We start from the raw sequence: 26,188 nt of genomic DNA, 5'->3' as shown, positions 1-26,188 counted from the left end.
GTGCCTTTACAACGCAACTTTTACAACGCAAACCATTACAACGCATTGCTCTGGGGGGCGCTCTAGGATAGGGAATAGGTTTAATGTACTATCCAACACCTTCCCTACTATACACGGGGACTGGAGTTGGAATAGTAAATTAAACAATTCACTACCCAGCGCCTAAAAGCACTATGCTTTGTAAAGGTATTCATTGTAAATACCGCGTTGTAAAGGCATGCGATGTAAAAGCATGCGTTGTAATGTCATACATCCTCAAGAGGGCCACCTCACTGTGCTTATGAGCCAGGAAATGCCAGCTCCAGACTTAATAGCAGGATAAGCACATGAGCCGGTAAAAAACAGGCAGCAATTTCAGAAATTAGTTTGTAGATCATTTGGATGGAAACAAGTTTGAGGATGGCTGATTTTAGTGTCTCCGTAGTTTTATGTGCTATCTTTATCACTTGAGAAAGTAACCCTCTCTCGCCTCACAATCTGCAGCTCTCTCAATGCACCTGGAAGGAGTACAAGTCTGTAGGGAAACCCTATTACTACAACTCCCAGACTAAGGAGTCGCGTTGGACCAAGCCCAAGGAGCTGGAGGCCATGGAGGGTCCGCCCATGGCTATCAGCAACCAGCCAGCTCAGGAGCCACTGTTCCACCCCGCCCGCTGTACAGAAACCAGAGAACAGTTATACCTCCCAACCCTCTGCACTGAGCCCCTTACCACCGACACAAACAGTAAGCCCTTATAATGCTTTCGGGTTTTTTGCATTGCATTATAGTTTAATTTATGACCTGTGTATGTTGCATAAACCAGAGAGCAAGGAAACTGAACATTGTGTGTACATTCCTTTTACAGATCTGATGCAGCCAGAGGATGAAACAAGGTGAGTGAGGGGAAGGTTAGGAAGCGGAAATAGAGGAATGGAATGAGAAAGGATGCACAGGTGAAGATAAATGACCTGCCAATATAATGCAGGAAATTTGAAGTGGGACTACTAATGAACTGGGGAAGGACATAATGCACAGACTAATCAATATTCCTGCAGAAAATGATGATCCATGTGGAATTACGACCATACTTGTGGGACTGGGATACTATACAGGTTTTGGAGAAATGATTTAGGGTTAGAGATGGGACAGCAGCGCCAAACAGAATATTTAAAGATTGGGATAGTTTTACAGGCTGAGACGAGTATGGTACAGGAAATGGAACAGTGTATGGCTTGCAGGAGTCTGTAAAAGAGACAAACACACAATCCAGGAGCACTGTACAGTGGATAATGCTACAGCTGTACAGAGATGTGTTCTATCAACAAGGCAGAAAACTAAAAGCCCTGGTAAATTAAAGCACCACCAGTGGTTTACTGCTGGTAGATGACTTTACAGATAAGACCCTCAACAACAACTGGGAGTGGCTAAGGTAGCTCCTGTACATTACATCAGTTGCACAATCCCTCAACAACAAAATGTCACACATAATTTACACAAGGGCAAAAGTGGCACCCAGGGACTCTGTAAAGACCAGAGCAAATGACTGCTGGAATGCCACGTTGGATCTTTGTGAGTTCTGTCAGCTCAAATTCTAGAGCAGGGGAGCAGGTGTGTGAGATTTTGTACAAACAGATTAACAATCACATTCAAGAGGAAACACAAAAAATGGAAATACGGGTACCAGGAGAGCTAGATTACTAGTTAGGGCTAATCTATAAACTGGACAGAACACTGTGATGGAAAACCAGCATTACCAGAAAAGCATAAAGAGAAGAGTAAAAGTGTTCCAAGGTGAAACTAAAGCATACAGGAAAGGTACAGAAGTCTATGAGGAAGACTTGGGGCTACATACGTAACTAGCTAAACACGGAGCTTAAAAACACAAAAGCAAGCAGTTGCCATCAACTCAGAAGCTGACAAAAAGTGAAATGCTAGCTACACAGAAAGCTCAAGAAGAGAAACAGTAACAGGTTCATCTCAGGAATTTAGGCACAAGTATGCAGATGAGCACCGCTGTAATCAAGGAGCACTTATGATTACAGAGGCAACCTTGCTAGTTGTGAGTATGATCCAGCACTGCTAATGCACAGATTTTCCACCTGAATGAATGTTCTGGTGAATGCTGATCATTAGAGTGTCATTAAGAAAAGATAATTTCTGACTTAACTTGCAGTTTAGGATTCAGGAGCAAGGTTGGAAACATAGCCCACCCTGATTCACGTTTTCTGCTAAGAATCAAGAAAGTTCTGCATGGTAGTTGGAAGGAAAAAGAGGAGACGGCAGAAAAGACAAAGAGGTTCAATTAAAGGGAATGAAGAAAGGAGGAACAAAGAGAGGAAGCAGAGGATGGACAAGGGATCAAGGGGTAAAGAAAGAAGAGAAACTGAGAGTGAGAGGAGATGAAGACTGGGGCGGAGTGGCAGGAGAATGCATTTAGGCGAGAGAAGCAGTGAGAATTACAATGCCCACCATCGGAAGAGTTTAAAGTGAGAGTTTGTGCTAAAGGATGTCCTGCACAATCTAGAGAAAGTGAGATATGGCAAATGTGCAGCCAGGTATCTTACAAAACAGGGCACTGATGAGTTCATGTGTACTACATAATTGTACACAAAGAGGAAATAAAACAGCCATAGGTACAATATAAAGAACCCATGTACATGCCTGTACAGGAGAGAAAAGGCCCCGGTTGTGTAACTTACACTATGGTGAAGGGGAGGGAAGGACCCACAGGGGGGTACAGTCTAGGCTGTCTCATAGTTTTCCTTCTGATCTCTTGTGTTCCCCCCAGAAAGCTGCATGATTTGGCGTCATTGGCTGCAAGCCCCCACGCGCCTTCTGCACTCGCTGCAGATGTTATTGCTGCACCAGCTGAAGAGCGAGAGATGCAGATGCTGTCATCACAGCCACCAGTGCTGGTGAACATTGAGCTGGCCGATGACGCGGGGCCTCAGGAGGATGGGGTAGTCCAGCAGGAGGAGGTTACGAGCAGGTGAGGACTGCCAGGTCCAGGCTACATGTGGAAGTCAGGAGCCTCTGACTAATGCAGACTCCTGTGAAAGAAGATTCACTTAGGAATGGTAATTCAGTGCACCTGTCAATTCTCTGTGTTGTTGTAGCTCTTGTTGAATCTTTACAATAATGGTTGCAGTGGTATGTCCCTTTGTAGTCTGGTTGTTATCTTTGTTTTGGCTCCATCCATTAATGGTTTCTTTAGTTTGGCTTTTTGTAGTGTAGAGCTTACCGTCTTACTGGCTTGTACAGTTATTTGTCTCATGGTGAACTGCCTCAAGGTGCAAGTATCATATTTTCATCACTTGCTATCACAAAGTTTGCTTCGATAGACTCTGATAGTTGCAGGCACTTGGAATTCAGAACCAAAGCCATGTATTGAGAACGATAAAGGAAGCTGCGCATAATGGGCTGCAGTACTATACTCTTTACACCACACAGATACCATCTTTGAGTAATTAATGTTCCCCCTCACAGTAGAAAACAAAAAATACATATAAGAATCATAGCTCTGATGAAGACCTCTATATCTCATATAATAAACGCCCTGTATGTAGAGGTCGAATCACATCAACAATTTCTAAAAGCTGAGGAGGTTGTTATCTCCATGTATAATAATGTGGGGTCTTTCTGGGCATACTTAGGCTAGTATTTGAATTTACGCACATAAGTACATGCCCCACAACCCGTCAGCAGGGGCGTCTCCTCCGCTAAGGTGGAGAAGCGTCGCCCCACTGCTTTAAAGCTGTGCAAAGTTAAAATAAAATGATAATAACAGAACGTCTATTATTATAATTTTTATATTTTTATTTTTAGTATTGCAGTTACACTGCAGTGCAGCCAGGTTATTGGGGTGGGATGGGGCCGGCCTCCTCTCACGTCGAGGCTGGAGGAGGAGTAGGGGCTGCACCTTAAGTGCGCATGACAGTTTGGCTGGCCGTCTCGGGACGGCCAAACCATCATGCACACTTTTTATGTTCTTCACAGGCTGTATTCTACAGCCTGGGTCGAGAAAATGCCCAGCTACCCAGTCCCTCTCTGAGCACTGAACCACAGTGCTCAACCCAACCACAACGCTGCTGTAAGGCAGCCTTGTGATCGGTCAAGGGATTCTGGGAAGCTGTGTGCTTCCTGGTTCCTGCTGGAGGATAGGCGGCGGCTGAAGAGGGCGATGGTGAACACTAGGTATGTTTTTCGTTTGTTTTTTATTATTTTTTCATCAGACTGGATCTGGAAATTGTTCACGAGCAATACCCCTGGGCGTTGGTAGGTGGCGTCGTTCAGCTCCACATGGCATTACTGGCATCTTCCTCGCTGGAAATGATGTTCGCAGTGATATATAGGTGCCACCCAGGCGAGCAGTCGTCAGTTGCTTTTCACAGCTTTCCACTCCAGAAGCACAGAGCTACAAAGTACACTAACCACTGGTGTGAAAAACTAGGGCTCGGAAAAGGAAAAGCCCTGTCACTAGAAATCCATTCGTAGAGCGGGGAGGATGGGTGAGTCGGTAAGAAAGGAATCTGTGGCTAGACAGTCTCTACCAGATAAGGCGTTACGGAAGGTAAGTAACTTGCTCATCTGATTGAGATTTCTATCCTCAGATTCCTTACCTTAGAAAAGATGTCCAAGCATTACCTCCTCGGAGGTGGGTCTGCAGTCCTATTTCATATGAGGGAGTCCTGTAGGACCAAATGGGCAAAGTGCCAATCCCTAAGGACCGGACTGTCCAGACAGTAGTGTTTGGTAAACATGTGCAGGTAAGCCCACATTACTTGACAGGAACTCCATGAGCTAATGCAGTGGTTGCAGCTTTAGCTCTGGTGGAAATAGCACACAAACCCTCAGGGTGTTACTACTTAGCCAATGCATAGCAGATTTTGATTCAGAGTAGGATCCATCACGAGATGGTCCACTGATAATTTGGCCAATGTGAAATGGAGTGGCCACTTTCGAAAGAAAGGAAGCTCTCGTATGAAGCACCAGTTTGACTGAGTAGATCTAAAGATAAGGAGGCTTGGATAACAAGGCCTGAAGCTGACTGACCGTCCGAGCAGATGCTACTGCCATGAGAAAGGCCATCTTCATAGTAAGGAACCTGAATGGACAATTGTGCAGAGATTTAAAGGGGAGTCCACATAAAGAAAGTGAGGACAAGATTGAAGCCCCACTGGGGAATAAAGAAATGAGTGGGAGGAAACATATGTTGCAAACCTTTCAAAAACCTATGTACAATAGGGGATTGGAAAAGGGAAGGTTGATCAGGTAACTAAAGTAAAGCAGAGATTGCAGAAAGGTATCCCTTCACAATGCGCAGAGCACAACCCTGTTGGGCAAGGGAAAGAACAAACAGGAGAACCTGAGAAAGGGGGGGCAGGAAGGTGATCAACAATTCTTTCTGTACACCATGCCACAAATTTTGCCCAGTGGCAGGCGTAAACAATCTTGGCAGAGGGACGCCTGAATGCCAAGATAACATTATAGACTTCGGGCAGAAAGTCAAAAGCTGTCAAATGTAGCCACTCAATCTCCACACTAGAAGGGGAGTGTTGACCGGTTCCGGTGGAGAGCCCTCCCCTGCTGCTGCAACAGAATATCCTCCCGAAGGGGCAGCCTGATCAGAGGACCGATGGCCATGCTCAACATCTCGGGATAGCAGACTCTCTGTACATAATCTGGAGCCACAAGGATAACTTGGGACAGGGCGTTTCTGATGTTCATGAGAACTCTGGGCAGGAGTAGTATGGGTGGAAAGGCGTGCAGGAGGCCAGAGCTCCACTTGAGATGAAAAGTGTCTCAGAGCAAGAGCCGCCTTGGAAACTCCCGCTCGCTGACTTACATTGCACATGCTTATCGGTGGCAAACATATCTAACCCAGGCTTTCCCCTCTGTTGAAAGAGACCTTGCACCACCTCTGGATGGAGACGCCATTTGTGATCCACTAGAACAAAAGCAGGGTTAGGGTCCTATATCCGAACTGGCTTGGACCACACAAATATGCGAAACACAACAAGGTAGCCAGACAGATTTCTTATTTGGATTTTTGATCCCACCTAGCGAATTAGTTCTGGAGGGTCACCTATTTTATTTTAGTTGTTTTATATTTTTAGAAAAACATTACACAGTCTCATTTGTGTATATCTTGAAAAGAACACTCATCAAACAGTGAAAATGTATATACAAACACGTGAAATGTGCATAAATATACAAGTGTTTAAAAAGTATTGTCAATTGATACAAACAACACCAAAAAACAACAAACAATGAATCAAGTAACTAATAATCAATTCACATTGGAAACCAGTCCTTTACGTTAAATACAGTGAAACAGGCGGAAAAAAAACAATACAACAACGTTTCCTGCCTGTCTATCTAAGCCTAGGGAAAAATAAATTGATGGATTGCAAAACTAGGGAAAACACTGTGTATATTTTAGCAGCCCTAGTGGCACCCTTGTTCTGTTTCCGAGGCTCAGGGTCAACGCGTTTCGAACCACGATGTTGTTACGGGTTCTCCTCAGGACATGGACTGGAGGAAGTCCAAACTAGAAATGATAATAGTGAAAAGAGTGGTGTAAGATTTGTGCACCGCTGTACATACACATTAGCTGAAAGGTTCAAAACATACTCAGACTCTAAACTGAAGATCGGAGAGTAAGTGGTACCTGAAAAATGTTTGGAGTAATCACTCAGAGATAGTAGAGGTGGAGTGAAGTATCTTTCACGTGCCGCAGTTCTGTCACCGGACAAAAATATATATCAGACTAGTGACCCCAATCGCAGCATCTAGATTACAGGCATCGACCGAAGCAATGCAATGCAGCCTACCTGTATGGAGGAGTGTTGGGAACTCAGGTGAATGAGGTGGAATCACGCAGGGCAATGATTTAAAAGAATCTGCGGGGGCCAACCTAGAAATTGGAGTAGAAGATGTGTTTTTGAAAACCACTCGCTGTATCTATAAAACTACATGCGTGGTTGTATTTTCCATTCAATACTCACAAATTAATGAGGCGCCCGCGGCGTGACTCAGGCATCTACCATACGTGTCAGGGATGAATAAATCAGCAGGGTTTATTTAGAAAAGGCTCTTGTGCTGATAAATCGGCACCAACCTAGGAGGAATCCGGAAACAGCGTTTAGTAATCCACGCTATCTCCTGGAAAGCGGGATACATTGTTGCGGTAGAACAGCAATGTGACTCACCGTTTGCCTGGATCGGTCTGTTCTCCTCACGGGCGGGCGGCGTGTAGCATGGATGAGCCGCGCCCGTGAGGAACTGGGTCAAAGAAGCTGCTGGGCGTCACGTGCTGGTTTGGGAATTGTGGGACATGTAGTCCGCATTCCCTACGCCAGTGATATTTGCAATTATGAACAATGAGGTCATTTGAAGGGCGTGCAGGCAAGCTGCAAACTGGCATAAAGACTGAGAAACATGTCAGAAGCGAAACCCCAGTTTTATAGATTCAGCGAGTGGTTTTCAAAAACACATCTTCTACTCCAATTTCTAGGTTGGCCCCCGCAGATTCTTTTAAATCATTGCCCTGCGTGATTCCACCTCATTCACCTGAGTTCCCAACACTCCTCCATACAGGTAGGCTGCATTGCATTGCTTCGGTCGATGCCTGTAATCTAGATGCTGCGATTGGGGTCACTAGTCTGATATATATTTTTGTCCGGTGACAGAACTGCGGCACGTGAAAGATACTTCACTCCACCTCTACTATCTCTGAGTGATTACTCCAAACATTTTTCAGGTACCACTTACTCTCCGATCTTCAGTTTAGAGTCTGAGTATGTTTTGAACCTTTCAGCTAATGTGTATGTACAGCGGTGCACAAATCTTACACCACTCTTTTCACTATTATCATTTCTAGTTTGGACTTCCTCCAGTCCATGTCCTGAGGAGAACCCGTAACAACGTCGTGGTTCGAAACGCGTTGACCCTGAGCCTCGGAAACAGAACAAGGGTGCCACTAGGGCTGCTAAAATATACACAGTGTTTTCCCTAGTTTTGCAATCCATCAATTTATTTTTCACTAGGCTTAGATAGACAGGCAGGAAACGTTGTTGTATTGTTTTTTTTTCGCCTGTTTAACTGTATTTAACGTAAAGGACTGGTTTCCAATGTGAATTGATTATTAGTTACTTGATTCATTGTTTGTTGTTTTTTGGTGTTGTTTGTATCAATTGACAATACTTTTTAAACACTTGTATAGCACTTGTATATTTATGCACATTTCACGTGTTTGTATATACATTTTCACTGTTTGATGAGTGTTCTTTTCAAGATATACACAAATGAGACTGTGTAATGTTTTTCTAAAAATATAAAACAACTAAAATAAAATAGGTGACCCTCCAGAACTAATTCGCTGGGTGGGATCAAAAATCCAAATAAGAAATCTGTCTGGCTACCTTGTTGTGTTTCGCATATTTGTGATCCACTAGGCATCTTTGGCCGAGTTTGTCTGCTCTGACGCTCGGAGAATCATCCAGATGTTGAACCATCAGGGATATGCCCTGCTGTTCTAGCCATGTCCAGAGATGCAGGGCCTCTTGAAAAAGGGTCCAAGACCCCACCACTCTGCTTGTTACAGTACCACATGGTGGGGGTGTTGCCTGTGAACACATGCACTAGCCTTTTCCTGGATGGAGGGTAGAAAGGCTTTCAGTGCCAATCAGATCACTCAGATCTCCAGCAGGATAATATGGACTCCGGATTCCGCCGGAGACCATAGTCTTTTGATCACCACATCTCCCAGATGGCCACCCAGTCCCAGGTTTGACTCATCCGTCACTACTGTCAGATCTGGTTGAGGAAGGGGAATGGGTTTGCCACTGACCCAGTCGTGCGTCAGAAGCCACTACTGCAGGTCCTTTGCAGTTCCCTCTGAGATCTGGATCATATCGGAGAGATTCCCCTGATGGCTGTGCCCACTGGAACTTCAAGTCCCACTGCAGAGCCCACATATGCCAAAGACATGTGTCACAAGCATGATGCAGGAGGCCATGAGGACCAGCAGCCTCAGAATCAGTCTCACTGAAATCCAGGATAGAGGCTGAAACATCTGTATCATAGCCTAAATATTCTGGACTTGCCGTTCGGGAGGATAGGCCAGAAACTGCACTGTGCCTAGAACAGCTCAGATGAAGGGGAGCATCTTATAGGGAGTCAGGTGTGACTTCGGCATGTTGATAGTGAATCCCAGCAAATGCAAGAGGTCCACCATAGTCTGGAGGTGTGAGATGACAGCCTGGCAAGCCTTCCTTCAACAGCCAGCCATCGAGATAGGGGAAGATTGGCACCCCAGATCACCACAAATGAACTGCAACCACCACCATCACCCTGGTAAAATCCTGAGGGGCGCTAGTGAGTCCATAAGGGATCACAGTGAACTGAAAATGCTCATGGCCCACCGTGAACCGCAGGTAGCGCCTCTGGGCAGGCAGAACAGGAATGTGGAAGTATGCGTCTTGCAAGTCCAACGCCACCATACAGTCTCCAGGGTTCAGGGCAGATAGGACCTGAGCAAGAATGAGCATCTTGAATTTCTCCTTCTTCAGGAAGAAATTGAGAGAGTGCAGGTTGGGAGGAGGATGAAGAACTCCATCCTTCTCAGGCACCAGAAAGTAGCGGAAATAGGAGCCATGACCTACTTCGGCCCTCCCCACTCTCTCTATGGCACCTTTGGCCAAAAGAGCCGCCACTTCCTGGTGGAGAAGAGATAGGTGGTCCTCCGTAAGCCTGTCATAAGTAGGTGGCATGGGGAGGGTAGTCTTGAAGGGAAGGGAGTAGCCCCTAAAGACAATCTGCAAAACACATCTGTCCGGTGTTATGGACTGCAAGCAGGGCATGTGATGGTGAATCCTGCTGCCCACTGGTGCTCATGATGGTAAACAGGCAGACTAGCAGGGTTTGGAGGCTGCAGCTGCTGGGACGGTTGGTGGACTGACCCGACTGCTGGCCACTCGACCCCCAGTGCCGGTAGGAACCACATCAGCAGCCACACAGACGCTGGAAAGCTTGTGCGCTGTGCTGGCTGGGCAAGTACAGACACAGTTGTATGCCCCTTCCATGGCCACAAAAGGTGGATTGTGGGCAATGAGGGGCCATTAAAAGACCCAAGCACCTGGTGGTAGCCCTGCTGTCTGTAAAGCGCTCCAGAGCCGAATCTGCCTTGTGTCCAAAGAGAAGGGTGTGCTCAAAGGGCATGTCCATGAGTGAGGACTGGACATCCCCAGAAGAGCCAGTAGTCCTCAACCAGGCATGGCTTCACAGGGCCACTCGTGATGAAACTGCTCTGCCAAGTGAGTCAGTGGTATCAGGTCCACAACGGATGGTGCACTTATCTGCATCCCTCCCATTAGCAACAGCCTGGGAGAGCACGGGCCTCCTTCTAGACTGTTGGCAGCACCTGCGCAACGTATCTCACAGGGTGTGTGAATAGCGGCCCAAAAGGCATGCTGTGTTGACAGATCGCAATGCCAAGCTGGTGGAAGTAAAGATATTTTTTCCAAGATTGTCCAGCCTCTTGGATTCCCTGTCCAGGGGTGCAGTAGGAATTGTACCAGGATTTACATGGGATGTTAAGGCTTGGACCACCAACCTCTATGGGGTAGGGTGTTGACATAGGAAATGTCGGCCCCCGGGAACGGGGTGTTGACTGCAGGCAATTATCCTGTTCACAGAAGCCCCTGTGTTGGGCTAGGACGAAGTCGCAAGCAATATGTTAGTAAGTGCCTCATTGAAAGGGCAAAGCAGTTCTGATGGGGACACTCCCAGCTGAAGCACTTCCGTCAAGACATTAATCTTGACTGCCACTGACGGCAAGCTAAGGCCCAGTACCTCAGCTGCCTACCGCACCATCATTGCAAAGAATGCTCCCTCCTCTGTAGCCACGGTAGAGGGAGAATGCACCCCAGTATCTGTAAAAGAATCCAGTCTACCGGCATCATACAGATCCTCACAGATCCCAGCGACTCCTCCAGTTCCTGACCAAGTCCTAGCCCATAAGAATAGGGCTCAGGCTTCGGCCTGGAAGGAATGGCTCCAGTCGGCGCCAGATATTGCCCCTCCGGCTCTGTGTCGGGTATGAGTATGGGTATGGCACTGCCCGTGGGTTCTGGGAATATTGGCCTCAGTACTGTCGGGGAAGGTCGAGATGATACAACTGGTGGTGATCCAGATCTATCTGTGGATCCTTGGGGCCCGACTGTCACTGGAGCCGCCGGCTTAGATCTAGTAGGGGCCCCTCCAGAACCCACGGGGCCCGAAGGAGTGCCAGAGAGAACGGGCTGCCTAAAGATAATGAAATGAAATGAAAATGAAATGAAAATGGGATTTGTAAAGCGCTACAGTTGCCCTGAAAAAAAAAAAATACCCTCAGAAGGTTACTATTTATTAAACAGAAGGGTTTTGAGCTGTTTCCGGAAGCTAGTTAGGTTGGGATTGTCTCGCATCTGCAGAGGGAGGGTGTTCCACAGTTTAGACACATTGTACGAGAACGAACGTCCTCCTGCTCTGGCTCTAAAGATTCTGGGAATTTTGGATAATGATGCGGTTGAGGAGCGAAGTGCCTTGTTGGGCAGATATGGAGAGATCAGGGGACAGTTGATTTCTGGGCCCATTTTCCAGAAAGTCTGGTGGGCAATGCATAGAGCTTTAAACTTCACTCTGTCCCTAACGGGTAACCAGTGTAGAGTTCTTAGGCCAGTTTTTATTGAGGTCCTCCGTGGGACTCCCAATAGCGCACGGGCAGCACAATTTTGAGTGAGCTGAAGTTTTCGTAAGGTGTAGTCTGGTGCTCCAAGATAAAGGGCATTGTTAATATCCAGACGGGATTGGACAAGGCCCTGTATAATTATTTGTCTGGCCTCAAAAGGGAGAAGGGGAAGAATTTTTTTGATCACCCTAAGGAGGCCAAAACAAATGGCCGACACCTTGGTGGCCTGTGTATTAAGGCTCAATGATTTATCAAGCCATACTCCCAGACTTTTGATATTATCTCTGGGGGGTGGGGCCATACCCATGCTCGTGGGCCATATCAGCTCCAAGGTGGAGGGGGCAGCCGGGCCCAGGAGCATGAGCTCAGTTTTGTCGTCATTAAGTTTCAGACATGAGCTCATCATCCAGCTCTTTACATCTTCCAGGCAGGCCACTAGATTAGGCGGAGGTTGGAGGCCGCTCTTCTGTGCAAGGGAGACTACCAGCTGGGTGTCGTCCGCATAGGAGATGATACTGACCCCATGCGGACGAACAATCCCAGCCAGCGGCCTCATGTATGCGTTGAGGAGCGTCGGGCTCAAAGATGAGCCCTGCGGAACTCCGCACCCCAAAGGCCTACTAGATGATACGGATGTGCCGTCAAAGACCTGGAAGGTTCTGTCCGATAGAAAAGATTCGAACCATACCAGGGCTTCTCCGGACACTCCTAGGTCGGCAAGACGGTTCAGTAGAATTTTGTGATGTACCGTGTCAAACGCGGCACTCAGATCGAGGAGGATCACTGCCACTGACCCCCCTCGATCCAAGATCCGTCTTGCCTCCTCAGTTACGGCCAATAGAGCGGTCTCTGTCCCATGTTTTGGGCGAAAGCCCGTCTGGGAGGCATCGAGGAGATGGTTTTCCTCGAAGAATTTCGTCAGAGTGGTATTGACGTGCTTCTCCAGGATCTTAGATGCCCATGGGAGCAGAGAAATCGGCGGTAGTTGCCTGGGTTAGCTGGATCGAGGGAAGGTTTTTTTAGTAGGGCCCGCACCATTGCGTGTTTCCAGGTCGCAGGTACCGTCCCACTCAATATGGAGGAATTCAGTAATTCCAGAAGGGTGGGGAGAATGGTTATGCTGGCTAGCCCCAGTGAGCCCGGTGGAGCAGGGTCACACGGAGAGCCGGTTTTTATTTGTTGAGCTAGATTCTCCAATGTTTCCAGTGTCATCAGAGGAAAAGACTCCAGCCTATTGTCCCTATCAGGAACTGAGACCAGGCGTTGGGAGGGCGGGTCAGTGGGTGGGTTTGGGAAGGAGAGGTAGATTTTATTCACTTTTTGAAAGAAGAATTCCACCAAATCATTACATATGGACGGTGAACTGCTATTATCTGTGGCAGGCAGGGAAGGTTTTATCAGGGAGTTTACTATGCGATATATTTCTTTCGGCTTAGATTTAGCCGTTGTTATTTTGTGGTTATAGTAGGCTGCTTGTGAAGTTTTTATGGCCAGTTTATAGTTCCTAATCATTTCCTTGTAGGTGGTTTTTTCAGCAGGAATATAGGTCATGCGCCATTTCCTCTCTTGTCTCTTACAGAGACGCTTTTGATTTCTGAGGTCTTCTGTATACCACGGGGCTGATTTACTTTGCCTTTTTGACCTGGATGGGTATAAAGGGAGAACCGAGTCAAGAGAGGTGGTTATCCACTCGTCATATTTAGTGTTATTCGACATCGGGTCATGGGAAAGCGTGGGCCTAGTGGTGCTGAGAGCCTTCATCCAGCGGCAGACATAGCTCTCCTTGTAGATAATCGCAAGGCCGCCACCTCTGCCCAGCGGTCGATCAGCCCGCGCTATCTGATATCCCGGGATAATGGCCTGTGCCAGATCCGGCTGAGAGTCTTGATTTAACCATGTCTCGGTCAAAAAGATTGCGTCTGGTGAGTGTTCATCTAATAGCAGGGAGATTTCTAAGCAATGTTTCACTAAAGACCTGCAATTAAGCAAAAACATGGAGTAGTCCTTTACCTCGGATCTGGCAGTGGTTGTTTTAATGGTCAGCTCGGATTTACAATGTGTGCAGCAGCGAGGGATCTCCAGGGGATGTATAGGAGGGCCACAACTAGGTGTGATAGGTGGACGAAGCTGATGTAAGAGGCTCGAGCTGTATACATATCTGTCGCCCCCAAAGGGGCCAGGGGACATGGCCCCTGGGCCCGGCCGGGCGCGGACAAGCGCAGACGAGCTTGCCTTAAGCGCGCCTTCGTCGCGCAATCGTCGCGCCCGCTGCGCTCGTCCGCTGCGCGTCGTGTGAGTGAGCATAATTTATGGAATGGAATTGGGTGAAAAGAAAGGGGGCGTGGCCGGCCCGAGTGGGCGTGTCCGCTGGGCCAGGGATGGCGTAGGAATGAAGGCAACACTCGTCCGCGGCAGCTTGCAATCAGCTGTGCGGGGTGTCGGCTAGTCGGAGTACAGAGTGCCCAGGGGGGTAAGTGAATTAAAAAACACAGAGATTAAGTGACAGTAAGTTTTAAAAAGCGGCAATGTGGCTCCCGGCTTTTCGCCTCAGGAGGGGTTTCTGTTTAGTGATAATAAAGATAAGGCGCATGGCTTCATAAAACTCTTTCAATTGGGCTGCGGTCGCCACGGCTCCAGGAAAATCGGTGAGGCGAGTAATTTATCTAGGCACTGGCTTAATCACTGAGCCATGCCTCGCACTCCCTCATCTTGTTGTCCGAAGTGAAGTCGAAGCACTCTTTGGCTTCTTTTTCTTTTTGTGGGACTTGGACGTACCCGAGTGGCTCGATGACTTGGAATAAGACTACGACCTTGGGCTCCACGACCGGGACCTTGCTTGTCGTGGCGTTCCATTTCGAGCCACCATAAGCTTGAAGAATCGCTCCCAGGGCAGTTCTTCGGGTCGTGGTCCTGCTCGGGGCACTAGAGGCATACACGGTGTGGGTCCATCACTAACATCTGTCGGTGACAGGCGCCTCAGGGCTTGGAGCCGGGCTTCTATAATGGCATTTCTGCCGCACCAGGAAGTAAACGTAAAAAAAACTTCACTAAAACATTAAAAAAAAACTAGTCAAAAAGTGACTAAGGAGTATCTCTTCCCAGACCCGTGCTGGCTAGTGTGGAAAGAAAAGAACTGATGTCAGCGCACCTGGATGGCGCCTCTATAGGTACCGCAAATGTCACTTCCGGTGCAGACGATGCCAATGACACCAAGCGGAGCTGAATGATGCCACCTACCAGCTCACAGGGGTACTACTCACAAAAGTTTTCCGGATCCAATCAGACATCTGGGGATAATTCTACGGTAAGGAATCTGCAGCTAGAATTCTCTATCAGATAATTCCTTTAATTTAAAGTCCTTTTGGCAATGCTTTTGGAAGTGAGTATTATAAGGGATATCTTACTGTTAACTATGTTTGTTTGGATGTCCTTTTGGCAGAGAATAATCCAGGCAGGTATCCTCTTATTAAGTCCTTCCATCAGACTTCTATAATGTCCCCAGGAGCCAGACTGGCTACAGAATATTTATCAGAACTGTTCCTTTGTGGTCCGTGTTGACTTCATTCCGTCCCAGGAAGTGACGGTGGAGCCTTATATAATCGCTACACTTGTAGGAGGCCAGTAGGTTGAACAGGTCCTCACAAACTGTTTTTTTTTTCTCCTCCTGGGCCATCAAAGGAAGAGAGTGCCTCCTTTGCTGGGGGTGATGAAACATGCAGTGGAGATATTAAACTTATAGCAGCCAACTATAGAAGTTAAAACTAAAGCGTTAACATAAGTTTGGCAACCTGGACAAATTTCCTTAGAGCCTTTACTACCATTCAATGAAGCCCAGACTGACACCTTAATGGGCATATGGTCTAAGCCTTGTTCCTCGTTGACCAGGCAGGTTGCCTAGACGCCACAGGCAGGTGCCAGGGGACCATGACTTCTTGACATAGCACCCTACTCCAGAAAGTGTGGTGGTTCAAGCTTCCACCAGCTGGTTGAACCTCAATTAATTTCCTAAAACTTCCTCAGACAGATAGTTGAAGAGAAACGAAGCATTTGCAAAACGGATGCATTCGTCAGCCAGCATAGTCATCCTGTCAGTCAATGCCAGCGGTCTGCTAGGGAGATTTTCCCATGCTTTATGGGACTTGGTTTATGAGATCTTGCTGGCAGTTCCTGAGAAGTCTAGGGACAACCTGGCTGAAACCACCCAGGATGGTCAGGCGCAGCCAATAATATTATCCATTCTGGTCTGGACACCACCAACTTCTTGGGCAGGAGTCGGCACTAGCAAAGTGCTTTGATGACACGCTTAGATGAGCTACACTGACTTCTCTGATAACTCGCAGGCCTTTTTTATGGATATGCCATCAGACAGATCTTGCCTTTTTGGTATGAAGGCTGATTCAGCACTGGAATGCTTCAAAGAAATCTGGGCCACAACAAATTCTTTAGGCTTTTCTACTCCAGCAAGACAGTGCCCTAGGCAATTTTGCCACTTTCAAGGAGACAATGTCCGTCCAGGCCACCAGGGGCAGCAAACTTCCCCGTCCTTTTCCCCTGCATTATCAGCTAGCAAGCTTCTTTAGTTTGTCCTTAAGGGCTCACAACCACCCTGTGGGAGGCAGTATCAGACATTTCCTACAAGGGTGGCAAAATATAACATCCGAGAGGTGGGTCCTTCAGATAGTTCAATGAGGCTATTCTGTACCATTCCTTTTCTACGGACACATTTTCCAACAACATCAGAGGAGCACCTGACCATCTTTTTTCAAGAGGTTCAAACTCTTTTTTCTGACGGAGCCATAGATGGTGGTTCTGTCCCTCAAAATAGGGACTGGCTGTTACTTCCACTATTTCCTTGTACCGAAGAACGACTTGACATTTTCGTCCTATTTCAGATCTCCACCACTGAAAGTCTTCTTGCGCAAGGACACATTCAAGATGCTCACATTGACCCAGGTTCTGTCTGCCTGGATCCGGATGACTAGATAGTGGCTTTGTTCCTGTAAGATGCCTGTTTTCAAGCATCCATTCTATAGTTCCACAGACACTACTTGCAGTTCAAGGTGAGTCAGTAGTATTTTCAGTTTGCTTTGCTCCCTTGTCTCCATCACAACAAGTCCAGGACTATGATAACAATGTTTCAGCCTTTGTCCTGGGTGTCAGTGAGAGTTGCTCTGAGGCTTATGGGCATCTTGGCCCCCTGCATCCTGCTCCTCGACTATGCAAGGTGGCATATGAGGGCTGTGCAGTTGAAAGCTCAGCACCAAGTGAACCTGTCTGATTCCATTCAAGTTTTGGAAGAAAAGTGCTAAAGACCTACAGTGGTAGCTGCTTGACTGCAATTGGAACAGCAACAGGCCCCTCCCCTTCCCCCATACAGAGTTGTCAGTGGTGAAGGATGCATAAATTGCTGGCTTGGGGAAGTCATGGGAGAGGGAGAGATCAGAGGACACTGGTTTCTAGAGGAGACAATCTCCACACCAAACCGTTGCATTTGCAGGCCATTCACCTAGTGCTGAAATCGTCCCTACCAGCCATCAAAGGGAGGCTGGGCTGGTTCACGTTCTCACGGACAGTACCCCCACCATTTGGTACTGCAACAAGCAGGGTAGGGTGTTGTCCTGGATCCAGTGCCAAGAGGCACTTCGTCCTTGAAATGGCTAGAACTTCAGGACATGTCCCTGGTCATGAACTACCTGGTGGGACCTTTGAATAACAGGGTGGATGAACTCAGTCGGCGGCACCTGGTGGACTCCGGATGGTGGTTACATCCCGAAGTGGCGTCTTCCAGTAATAGGAAGTGCCTTGGCTAGATCTTAACACCAGCTTAGAGAACATGCAGTGTCAAATATTTTGCGCACTAGAGATGCCAAGAAGACGCTCTAAGGAGCATTCCAGATTCTCTCTCTTTCCTCTTCTGCCCAGAGTTCTGAAAAAGATCAGGAACGACAAGGTCCAAGCCATCTTAGTGGCTTCCGATTGGGCAAGGAAAGTGTGGAGCCTGGAACGTCTGGGCATAAGCATTTGTCCTCTGATCAGCCTGCCTCTTTAGGAGGATCTCTTGTCACAGCAGCAGGGCAGGGTCCTTCACTCAAACCCATGCAATCTGCACCTCCAGGCATGAAGATTGAGCGGCGGCAGTTGACTGCATTCGATCTCCCTCTCAAAGTTGTGGATTTCACCTTGCTGCCAGGCATTCTACTACAAAGTCTGTCAACTCTGGGACAAGTTTGTGGTCTGGTGTGGCCACAGCAATACAGACATGTTACAGGCCAAACTGTTGAATGTCTTTTTGTCTGTTTTACTTCAGTGTGCACCATTAAAGATTATTTGTCTGTCCTTTCGGCCTTTTTGCGTTTGCAGACCAACTGTCGGCGTTCAAATCATTTATTGTGAGATTTCTAAAAGTCTAGACACATGTTTTCCCCCGGACCCTTTGTGATGCCACAGTGGGATTTGAGTTTGGTCTTCAGTTTCTTCATGAGCACTCTCTTTGAGCTGATGCACAGCTGCTTACGATGCCTCCTGACTCTGAAGACTGTATTCCTTGTTGTGATACGATAATGATATGATATGATATGATAAAGGATATTTATAGAGAGCACGTTCACCAGCGGTTTCTTGGTGCTTAAGTGGAGGGGCTGAAGGTCACGGCAGTGTGTTTGGAGTTAGTTGTATGCTACGGAGAAAAGCCAGGTCTTAAGTGACTTCCTGAATTGGACGTAGGAGGGTGTTAGGCGGAGTTATGGGGGGAGGGAATTCCAGAAGAGTGGAGCTTGGGTGGAAAATCTCAGGCCACCATGTTTCTTGCGTCTGAAAGTGCAAGGGGACAAGAGATTGGAGCAGGAGGAGCGTAGGACGCGGGAAGGGACATAGCGGTGGTTTCGGGAGGCAATGAAGGAGGGTCCCTGGGAGGAGAGGGCTTTATGGATCAGGCAGCCCAGTTTGAAGAGGCTGCGCTGGGCCACCGGGAGCCAATGAAGGCTCTTAAGGAGGGGTTTTGTGTGGCTGAACTTTGGCTGGCCATGGATAAGCCTGGCTGCTTGCTTCTGGAGGAGTTGAAGTCGATGGGATTAGTACGCGGGTATTCCGACATACAGAGAGTTTGCATAGTCAATGCGGGACATAACTAGTCCCAGGGTGACTTGGACGAGAGCTTCATGTGACAACAGTCTGCTGATTTTCCTGATTCGGCGTAGGTGGAAAAAGCAGACAGAGCCCACTGAATTGATTTGAGCCCTCATGGAGAGGTCGTCGCTGACGGTAACGCCTAGGCTCTTGACCGAGTTGACAGGGGATAGTGGGCAGCCCAGGGAAAGGGGCCAGAAATTGGAGTTGCAAGGATTGCCTGCGGGCCCCGTGAGAATCAGCTCAGTTGTATCAGGATTAAGTTTGAGCTGGTTTGCGTTCATCCAACTGCTGATGAAGGTCCTGGTGGATTGAACGTTCTCAATAGAGGAGGGGGAGGGGTCGATGTTGAAGATGAGCTGAAGGTTATCGGCATAATTAAAGATGACTACTGATCTTTTCTGGAGTTCGGAGATCAAGGGAAGAATATACCGGTTAAACATAAGGGGGGAGAGGAAGGAGCCCTGAGGGACTTCACAGGTAAGTCTTTTTTCCTCCGAGGCGAAGGTGGAGAGGCGAACCGCTTGATAATGGTCTTGGAGAAATGAGGCGATCCACCTCAGTGGTAGGCCCCGGATGCCGGCGCTCTCGACCCGATCGTGGAGAACAGCGTGGTCGACGGTGTCGAACGCCGCAGACAAATCCAGGGGCACCAATGCCTGTGAGGTGTTCAGATCGGCTCCCTTTCTGAGTTCATCATGGACGGCCAGGGCGATGGACTCAGTGGAGTGTTGAGGCTTAAAGCAAGCTTGGTGGGGGTTCAAGTAGTGGGAGGTTTCCACAAAGGTACTTAGGCTGTTTGCCACAAAGGCCTCCAGGATTTTTCCCAAGAAGGGGAGAAGCAAAATTGGGCGGAAATTACATAAAGCCTCCAGATCGGATCCTGCTTTTTTAAGAATGTGCGAGACCACCGCAGTTGTAAAGGAGTTGGGGACCACGCCGGAGGTAAGGGAGTTATGAAGGAGAGAGAGCGGGGGGTCGGGGATGTTGAGAAAAATCTCACGGGCAATGTGTGGGGGACAGCTGTCCCGCAGAGAGCCGGAGCGAACTTTCCAGAGGAGTGAGAAAAAAACCTCTTGAGTGATCATAGGGAAGTTGGGAAAAAGAGAGGAGTTACGGGGTGCGTCATTGAGATCAGGGGGTGAGGCGGCCTTGGGGATACTTGTTTTGATTTTCGTGATCTTCTCAATAAAGTAGCTGTTGAGCTAGTCACAGAGGGATTGTGATGGCAGGGGTTTGATAGTGACACGGTCGGTGATAACTTCAGCTTGCTGTGTATGTGAACACCAGATTCTCTCATTGCAGCCGCCTTGCACCAACTTTTCCCCCAGATAAAGTATTGTTGAGGACTATGGAGGCCTTTTTGCAGAAGGTCAGGACTCCTTTTCACATTGGGCAACCCATCTCTTTCCCAACGTTCTTTGCCCCGCCTCACCCCTAGACAGAGGGAGAGAGATTCCATTGGTTGGCCCTGAAAAATGTCTTGAGCTTTTACATCACTTGCATCAAAGACCATCGGGTGGATGATCAACTTTTTGTGGAGTTCTCTGGGCAAAGAATGGAAAGGCAGTGCAGAAAAGGAGTATGTCAAGGTGGATAGTCCTCCGCATAAGATCTGCTAAGCATCAGCCTCCAGAAGGACTGACAGTCCATTCCACCAGGCCGAAGTCTGCTACCACTGCGTTGGCATGCATAGTGACTGTTCTCGATTTCTGTCAGAATGTCACTAGGGTATGATTGCACTTGTTCATGAAGCACCACAGCCTTGACAGCCAGGTCCAATGGGAAGGGCATTCCACCCACTCGGTCCTTCAGTACTTTTTAATCAGATCCATTTCACAGACCCTACACTTTGGGGCGTACTGCTTAGACATATATTCTAAAGGCGGGCAATCAACAATTAGAAGTATCCATCAGAAAAACAAGTTACTTGCCTTCAGTAACACTCTGTCTGATTAATACTGTAACTAACTGCAGATTCCCCACTGCTCTCACTTCTTCCCCTTCTGTGGAATAGTCTCTTTTTCCAATCCAAAAAGGTCTCAAATTAGAGATCTGCACACTGCTACCTCTGATTATTGTTGGGCTCCATGTCCAAGGGCCTGGACAAGGTCAAGAAAGAAAGTGAGGTTGACGTGCAGGGGTGGCTCTTATATGCCGCAAGAGCTTCACTTCTGCGGAGGAATGATGTCAACACGGAGCCGCACAGTGCCACCTAACGGCATGCCCTAGCAATGCTGCTAGTTATGTAATCGAAATCCAGTCTGGCAGGTAATATTCTAATGGTGGGGAATTTGCGGTTAGATAGCGTATCCATCAGACACAGCATTACCAAAGGTCAGTAACTTCTTCTTCCTATCCCTTTTGATGGTGTTCTTCTTAGTTAATACTCTAGAGCAATGGTACTCAAAGTATGGCCCGGGGGCTGCCTGTGGCCTGCATTCTTTTTCTGGCGGCCTGGTAATCTTCTGGTGAAGCAAGCAGCAGCGACTCCTCCATTAGGGTGGAGAAGCGCCGCCCCTGCCACCATGCGCAAATAGAACGATAATAAAAGGGGTTTAAACCCGTTTTATTATTGTTTTATTTCAATTCCCCTGGACTCGTCCCAGGACTCTGACGAGTCTTGGGGGTGGGTCCAGGGGGATGACACTGCGGTGGGGGAGTGGTGGTGCACTCCCTTCTCTGCGCATGTGGGTTTGGCCGGCATCTCAGGCCGGCCAAACCCTCATGCACAGTGAAGCTTTCTCCATTCCTAGCTGTGTTTCTGGGGCTAGAGAAAGCAGGCACAGGCTCCCAGTCGGCCTGCAAGCGTGTCCCAGCTCTCAGACCAATCCTGACGCTACTTTCGTCCAGCGTCAGGATTGGCCGCAGTGCATTCTGGGAGCCATTGCCCAGATGACAGAAGATTGCAATGCAGTGGGCGGCGATGACGATCAGGTAACTTTTTTAAAACTATTATTCCCCCCTCCCCCACCCCCCATCTCCCTCCTCCGGCCTGCCCCACCCCCCACACACTTTGTAGGGGACGGGTTGCTACTGTTACCAAGAAAGAAAAATACTCCAGATCCGCTGTTGACTTTTTCTGGTAGCTTAGCAACACGGTAATGACTTTCTGGGCTTTGTTTCTATAGTCAGTTCAGCATGTTTTATGAGCAGGGTTGCCCTGCTCATAGAGCAAGCATTAATCACTGTAGAAACAAAGCCTATATTAAAAATAAAAAACGATGTTGGAAAGGCACATTCTTTGTGCAGTACCTGAATATAAAATATAATGCAAATACCTCTAATAAGAAGCAAGTGAAACTTATCTGTGGAAATGCAAGATTTTGGTAGGAAAGCTGATTTAGTTAATGCCATCACTACTGAATGCACACGTGTATGTGTATAACCACAGGGTCACTGAGATGCATTGTGGTTAGTGCACTGTAGAAAAGTGATGTGCACATATAATTCTACAAGGTCCCTTCCAGTGATAGTAAGCGATGTGAATATGAAAGTCATTAGTTTATAATATTACATACAGTATAACGTACTCTGCAACATAAACTGCTGAAAAATGTGCAAAAAAAGATTTTAAAGAAAGCATTTTCTAGTAATCTTTTAAAAGTTATTTTTTCTTTTCTGTTGTGATAATCCCCCATCCTACCCGTACTCCCTGGTGATGCCACGGCATCGACGAGCACCTCGGGCACACTCCAAGCTGTACATTTTTGCCCCCGAGAAAATGTTTGTGAGTACCCATGCTCTAGCGGTTGAGTTACCTTGTAATTGCCTATTTTTAGGGTACGTTTTAGCTTCCAACTGGCTTCCTCCGTTGATTGTCGCAGTGTGTGGCTCTTTCCTGTGCATAAATATGTTTCAGCCAGTCTGACTTCTTCCAGTGGTGGGTTGTGCTGGCCCACTGTGGCATGAACATAGTTACCATTACTCCTTCTCTTGGTCAGGAAGTATTTCAGTCCTACAGGTGACTATATTGTGCCCTGTGTTAGGTGGGTGGATCTGTGTGTGTGAAACCACATCACTTAGTAACATGGTAAGTTAGCAGACTTTCAAATGTTGGCCACAGAAAGGCTCACTTATATTTCTGTCTCCAGTAGCGATGCCGGCGAGAAGAGAGAAGATGAGGAGATCCTGGAAACCGACCGGAAATCATATAGCTGGAGTACCAAAGAGGAAGCAAAGCAGGCTTTTAAGGAGCTCCTGAAAGACATGGTATGTTTACAGAGGGCTCAGCGGGATTGCTTGAGAGGGATTGTTTGCTCAGGAGAATGACCTGATCAGGGGATGGTTGAGCTTTGCGTGAGATGAGTGAGAGCAGGAGGGCTGAGTACAGGAATAGGAGCAAGGCGTTAAGCCTAGCAGGACACCTGACATGCATTATCTATGAACCCCCTGCTCATGCATCCGTGCCCACAGTCAGACTAGAGAAGGGGAATGTGGGATGGATAAGAGGGGTGCTTTGAAAGAAGGCTTTCAGAATCCCACGTGAGGCCGCTGCATGCGTTTTTACAGTTGATTACTGGTGCCATACTCTCCATGGTCTAATCTTGTGGAGGTGTGGCCCTTGACCAGCTGGGCACTGACATAGGCCCAGTCACAAAGGGCAGTGCGTGGGTGGGTGGCCAGGGTAAGCGCTGCATGCAGGGCATACAGTGAGGTAGAGCGTCCCACCATTGACTTAATGCGCCCGCTGCGGGGACTGTCTTGAAAACAATGCAATGGAGGATTCATCTTCACTGAGATGTTTTATTGCAGGGTGTTCTTTCCAATGCATCATGGGAACAAGCAATGAAGATGATAATTAAGGACCCTCGATACAGGTGGGCACCGATAGGGCACGATGGGATTCTTTAGCTGGCGGACGGATCCCAGGTGAAATCAGTGAGGATCACAACCTCATTAGGGCCCGAGGAAAGGTTGGCCTGCTGGTTGAGACTGTGGAGTGGGAATTAGTTGATTATGGGTGTGTTTCTCAGCTCCCCACGCAAACATTTTGATCTTGGGAAAGTTATTTTAACTTCCTGCATCTAGGCTGAATTCACTATAATGCAGCATTCCACCACCACATCAGTACCCTCAACAACCAAGAACACGGTGAGAAACTTGTTGAGGTGAACTGCAGAAGTACTGTTTGAAAACTACCCCAGTCGCAGGTAATGTGTTCCTACTACTGGAGCCCAGAGAGGCTCCTAGGATATAACAAAATATATCTACAGACTAATTAGATTCTTGTAAAATATTAACATTTTCATTGAATGCTTGGTGGCGTGTCACTGTGTAAGTATGACTATGTAACATGATCATGGATTGTGTAGCGCTTCTTCTGTTGTGACTCCGCGTGTTACTTCAGTGAGTGAGTGTGGTATTCTCTTATGTTATCATTGATTATTTAGTGTTTCCTTCTTTTATCACTGAATGTGTAACATTTGATTCTGTCAGTACTGAGTGTGTAGCGTTCTTGTTTGTTATCTCCGAGTACGTAACATTCCTTTCTGTTATCAGTAGGTGTGTAATATTTCTTCCTCTGCTGTTGAGTGTGGAATGTTCTTCTTTATTATGATTGAGTTTAACTATATCTTCTTTTATCACTGAGTGTGTATGCCTCTCTTCTGTTGCGTTACCGACTGTATGGTATTTCTTGCTTTTATCCTCAGGTGTGTATCCCTTCAGGTTTCACTGATTTTGTGATGTTCCTTTTTATATTTTGAGTGTGGAACATTCGTTTTTGTAATACCTGAATGTGTAACTCTCCCTTCTTTTACTGATGAGTGTTTAGTTCTTGCCTTTTGTTAGTAGAAAGTATGCAACCCATACATCTAATCCCTTTGACTTTGTAACTTCATTCTTTTATCCATGAATGTGTAACATTCCTTTGTTATCATGGTTTGTAGCTGTCCCTTCTATTATCCCGTATCTCCGAATGTGTAACATTCTTTGAAATCCCAGAGTGTGTAAATCCCCATTTTATAATAATGATGTGTATAGAGCACGCTCTTCTGAATATCATGAATATCACACTATACCACTGCATGGCATAGTAAAGGCATACGTTGTAAAGTCCTGCACAATATTACAACGCGTTGTAAAGGTCAACACATTGTGTGTGTATGTATGTGTGTGTGTATTACATATATATATATCTATATATACACAAGAGCTCTGAGTACCATACTCTTGAGATTCAGTACGGGGAGATTAAAATTATTTTGTGCACAATTGGTCCTGATTTTCCTTAGAACTCAACTCAGGGAGGTAGTGGTGGGAACTCATACAGGGGAAAAGTGTCCCATCGCAGTTGGAACACATCTCCCATTGACATACCTGGATGAAACCCAGATTTGCAGTAGTTTTGACTATGTGTGTTCTGGACGGTGGCAAACAGATCTAACCAGGGCATGCCCAACTGATCGAAAATGCTCTTGCCACTTTAGGGTGGAGATGTCACTTTTAATCCGTCAACCAAAATCTGCTCTGGCATTCAAAGTTCCTGCTAGATTTTGTTATCATTCTTTTTATTTCAACATTGAACAACAACAAAAAATGTCCACAGTGTAAGCCTCACTGGTCCACATAAAGCATTACAAGACCATGATCTCAAGGTAGTTTGTCCCCACCCCACCTATATACCTTTAAATAATTCAGAGACATTGATCAAGTGCTACATTCAATATTTTGTGATATTTATTTAAACATCCACACCAACAGCTATTCTCTACCTGTGAGAGCCTCTGCAGCAATCCAATTCCTGGCATGTCTCCCTTTGCCACTAATAAACAAATTTCGAGGTGGGCTGATTCTGCACGCAAAACAGAGTGGAGCTGCAGGGGCTCTAAGTGGGGGGGACATCAAAGCTTCATTAACAAGCAAAAGGTCTTTAAAAGACCTGTGAAGTACTCAGGTGTGGATGTGTGTGTACCCGGGAAGCTGTCTCATCCCGGGCTGACACACACGATGGGGGGCTGAAGCCCTTTGAGCCCAATGGGTGTTGCGCGCCTGAGTAGGGTCATAATATAGTCTGTGAAAATATTAGAATCATGTAAGCCTCAGTTTGGCAGAGATGGAGAGGCATCATGCGGCCATCTTGGCCTCAAACCACTCACCATCCTTGTGGACACCCACATCCTGCTGCCACGTAGACCTCAAGCTGATCAGGGTGAGCAAGGAGTTCACCAACATGGCTTTTCGTGTTCAGAATGTAATTCTTTCCTTTAATTGTGCATATATTTTAATTTGGCAAACCTGGCTGCACATCCCCAACTTTCAAGATGTCAATCAGATCCCATTGCCTAAATACCTTCAAGCCATGTGAGAGCCAGGTACCCTGCCAAAAAGTTAGGTTTCCCCAGTTAATA

At 47.2% G+C, this 26,188-nt stretch overlaps 1 protein-coding gene across 1 annotated transcript in view; it reads left to right on the top strand.

Annotated features, from left to right (window-relative positions):
- PRPF40B (pre-mRNA processing factor 40B) overlaps positions 1 to 26,188 on the top strand; it is a 289,560-nt gene that overhangs the window by 112,255 nt on the left and 151,117 nt on the right. The window contains exons 10-14 of the mRNA XM_078685984.1: positions 484 to 724; positions 846 to 873; positions 2,769 to 2,969; positions 22,931 to 23,048; positions 23,592 to 23,656. Coding sequence (XP_078542110.1) covers positions 484 to 724; positions 846 to 873; positions 2,769 to 2,969; positions 22,931 to 23,048; positions 23,592 to 23,656 — 653 coding nt within the window. The remainder of the gene's footprint in view (positions 1 to 483; positions 725 to 845; positions 874 to 2,768; positions 2,970 to 22,930; positions 23,049 to 23,591; positions 23,657 to 26,188) is intronic.

Source organism: Lissotriton helveticus, chromosome 1_1 (assembly GCF_964261635.1).
Source record: "Lissotriton helveticus chromosome 1_1, aLisHel1.1, whole genome shotgun sequence".
Lineage (NCBI taxonomy): Eukaryota > Metazoa > Chordata > Amphibia > Caudata > Salamandridae > Lissotriton > Lissotriton helveticus.
The sequence above is the reverse complement of the archived record's forward strand: the minus strand, read 5'-3'. Positions and strand labels throughout refer to the sequence as shown.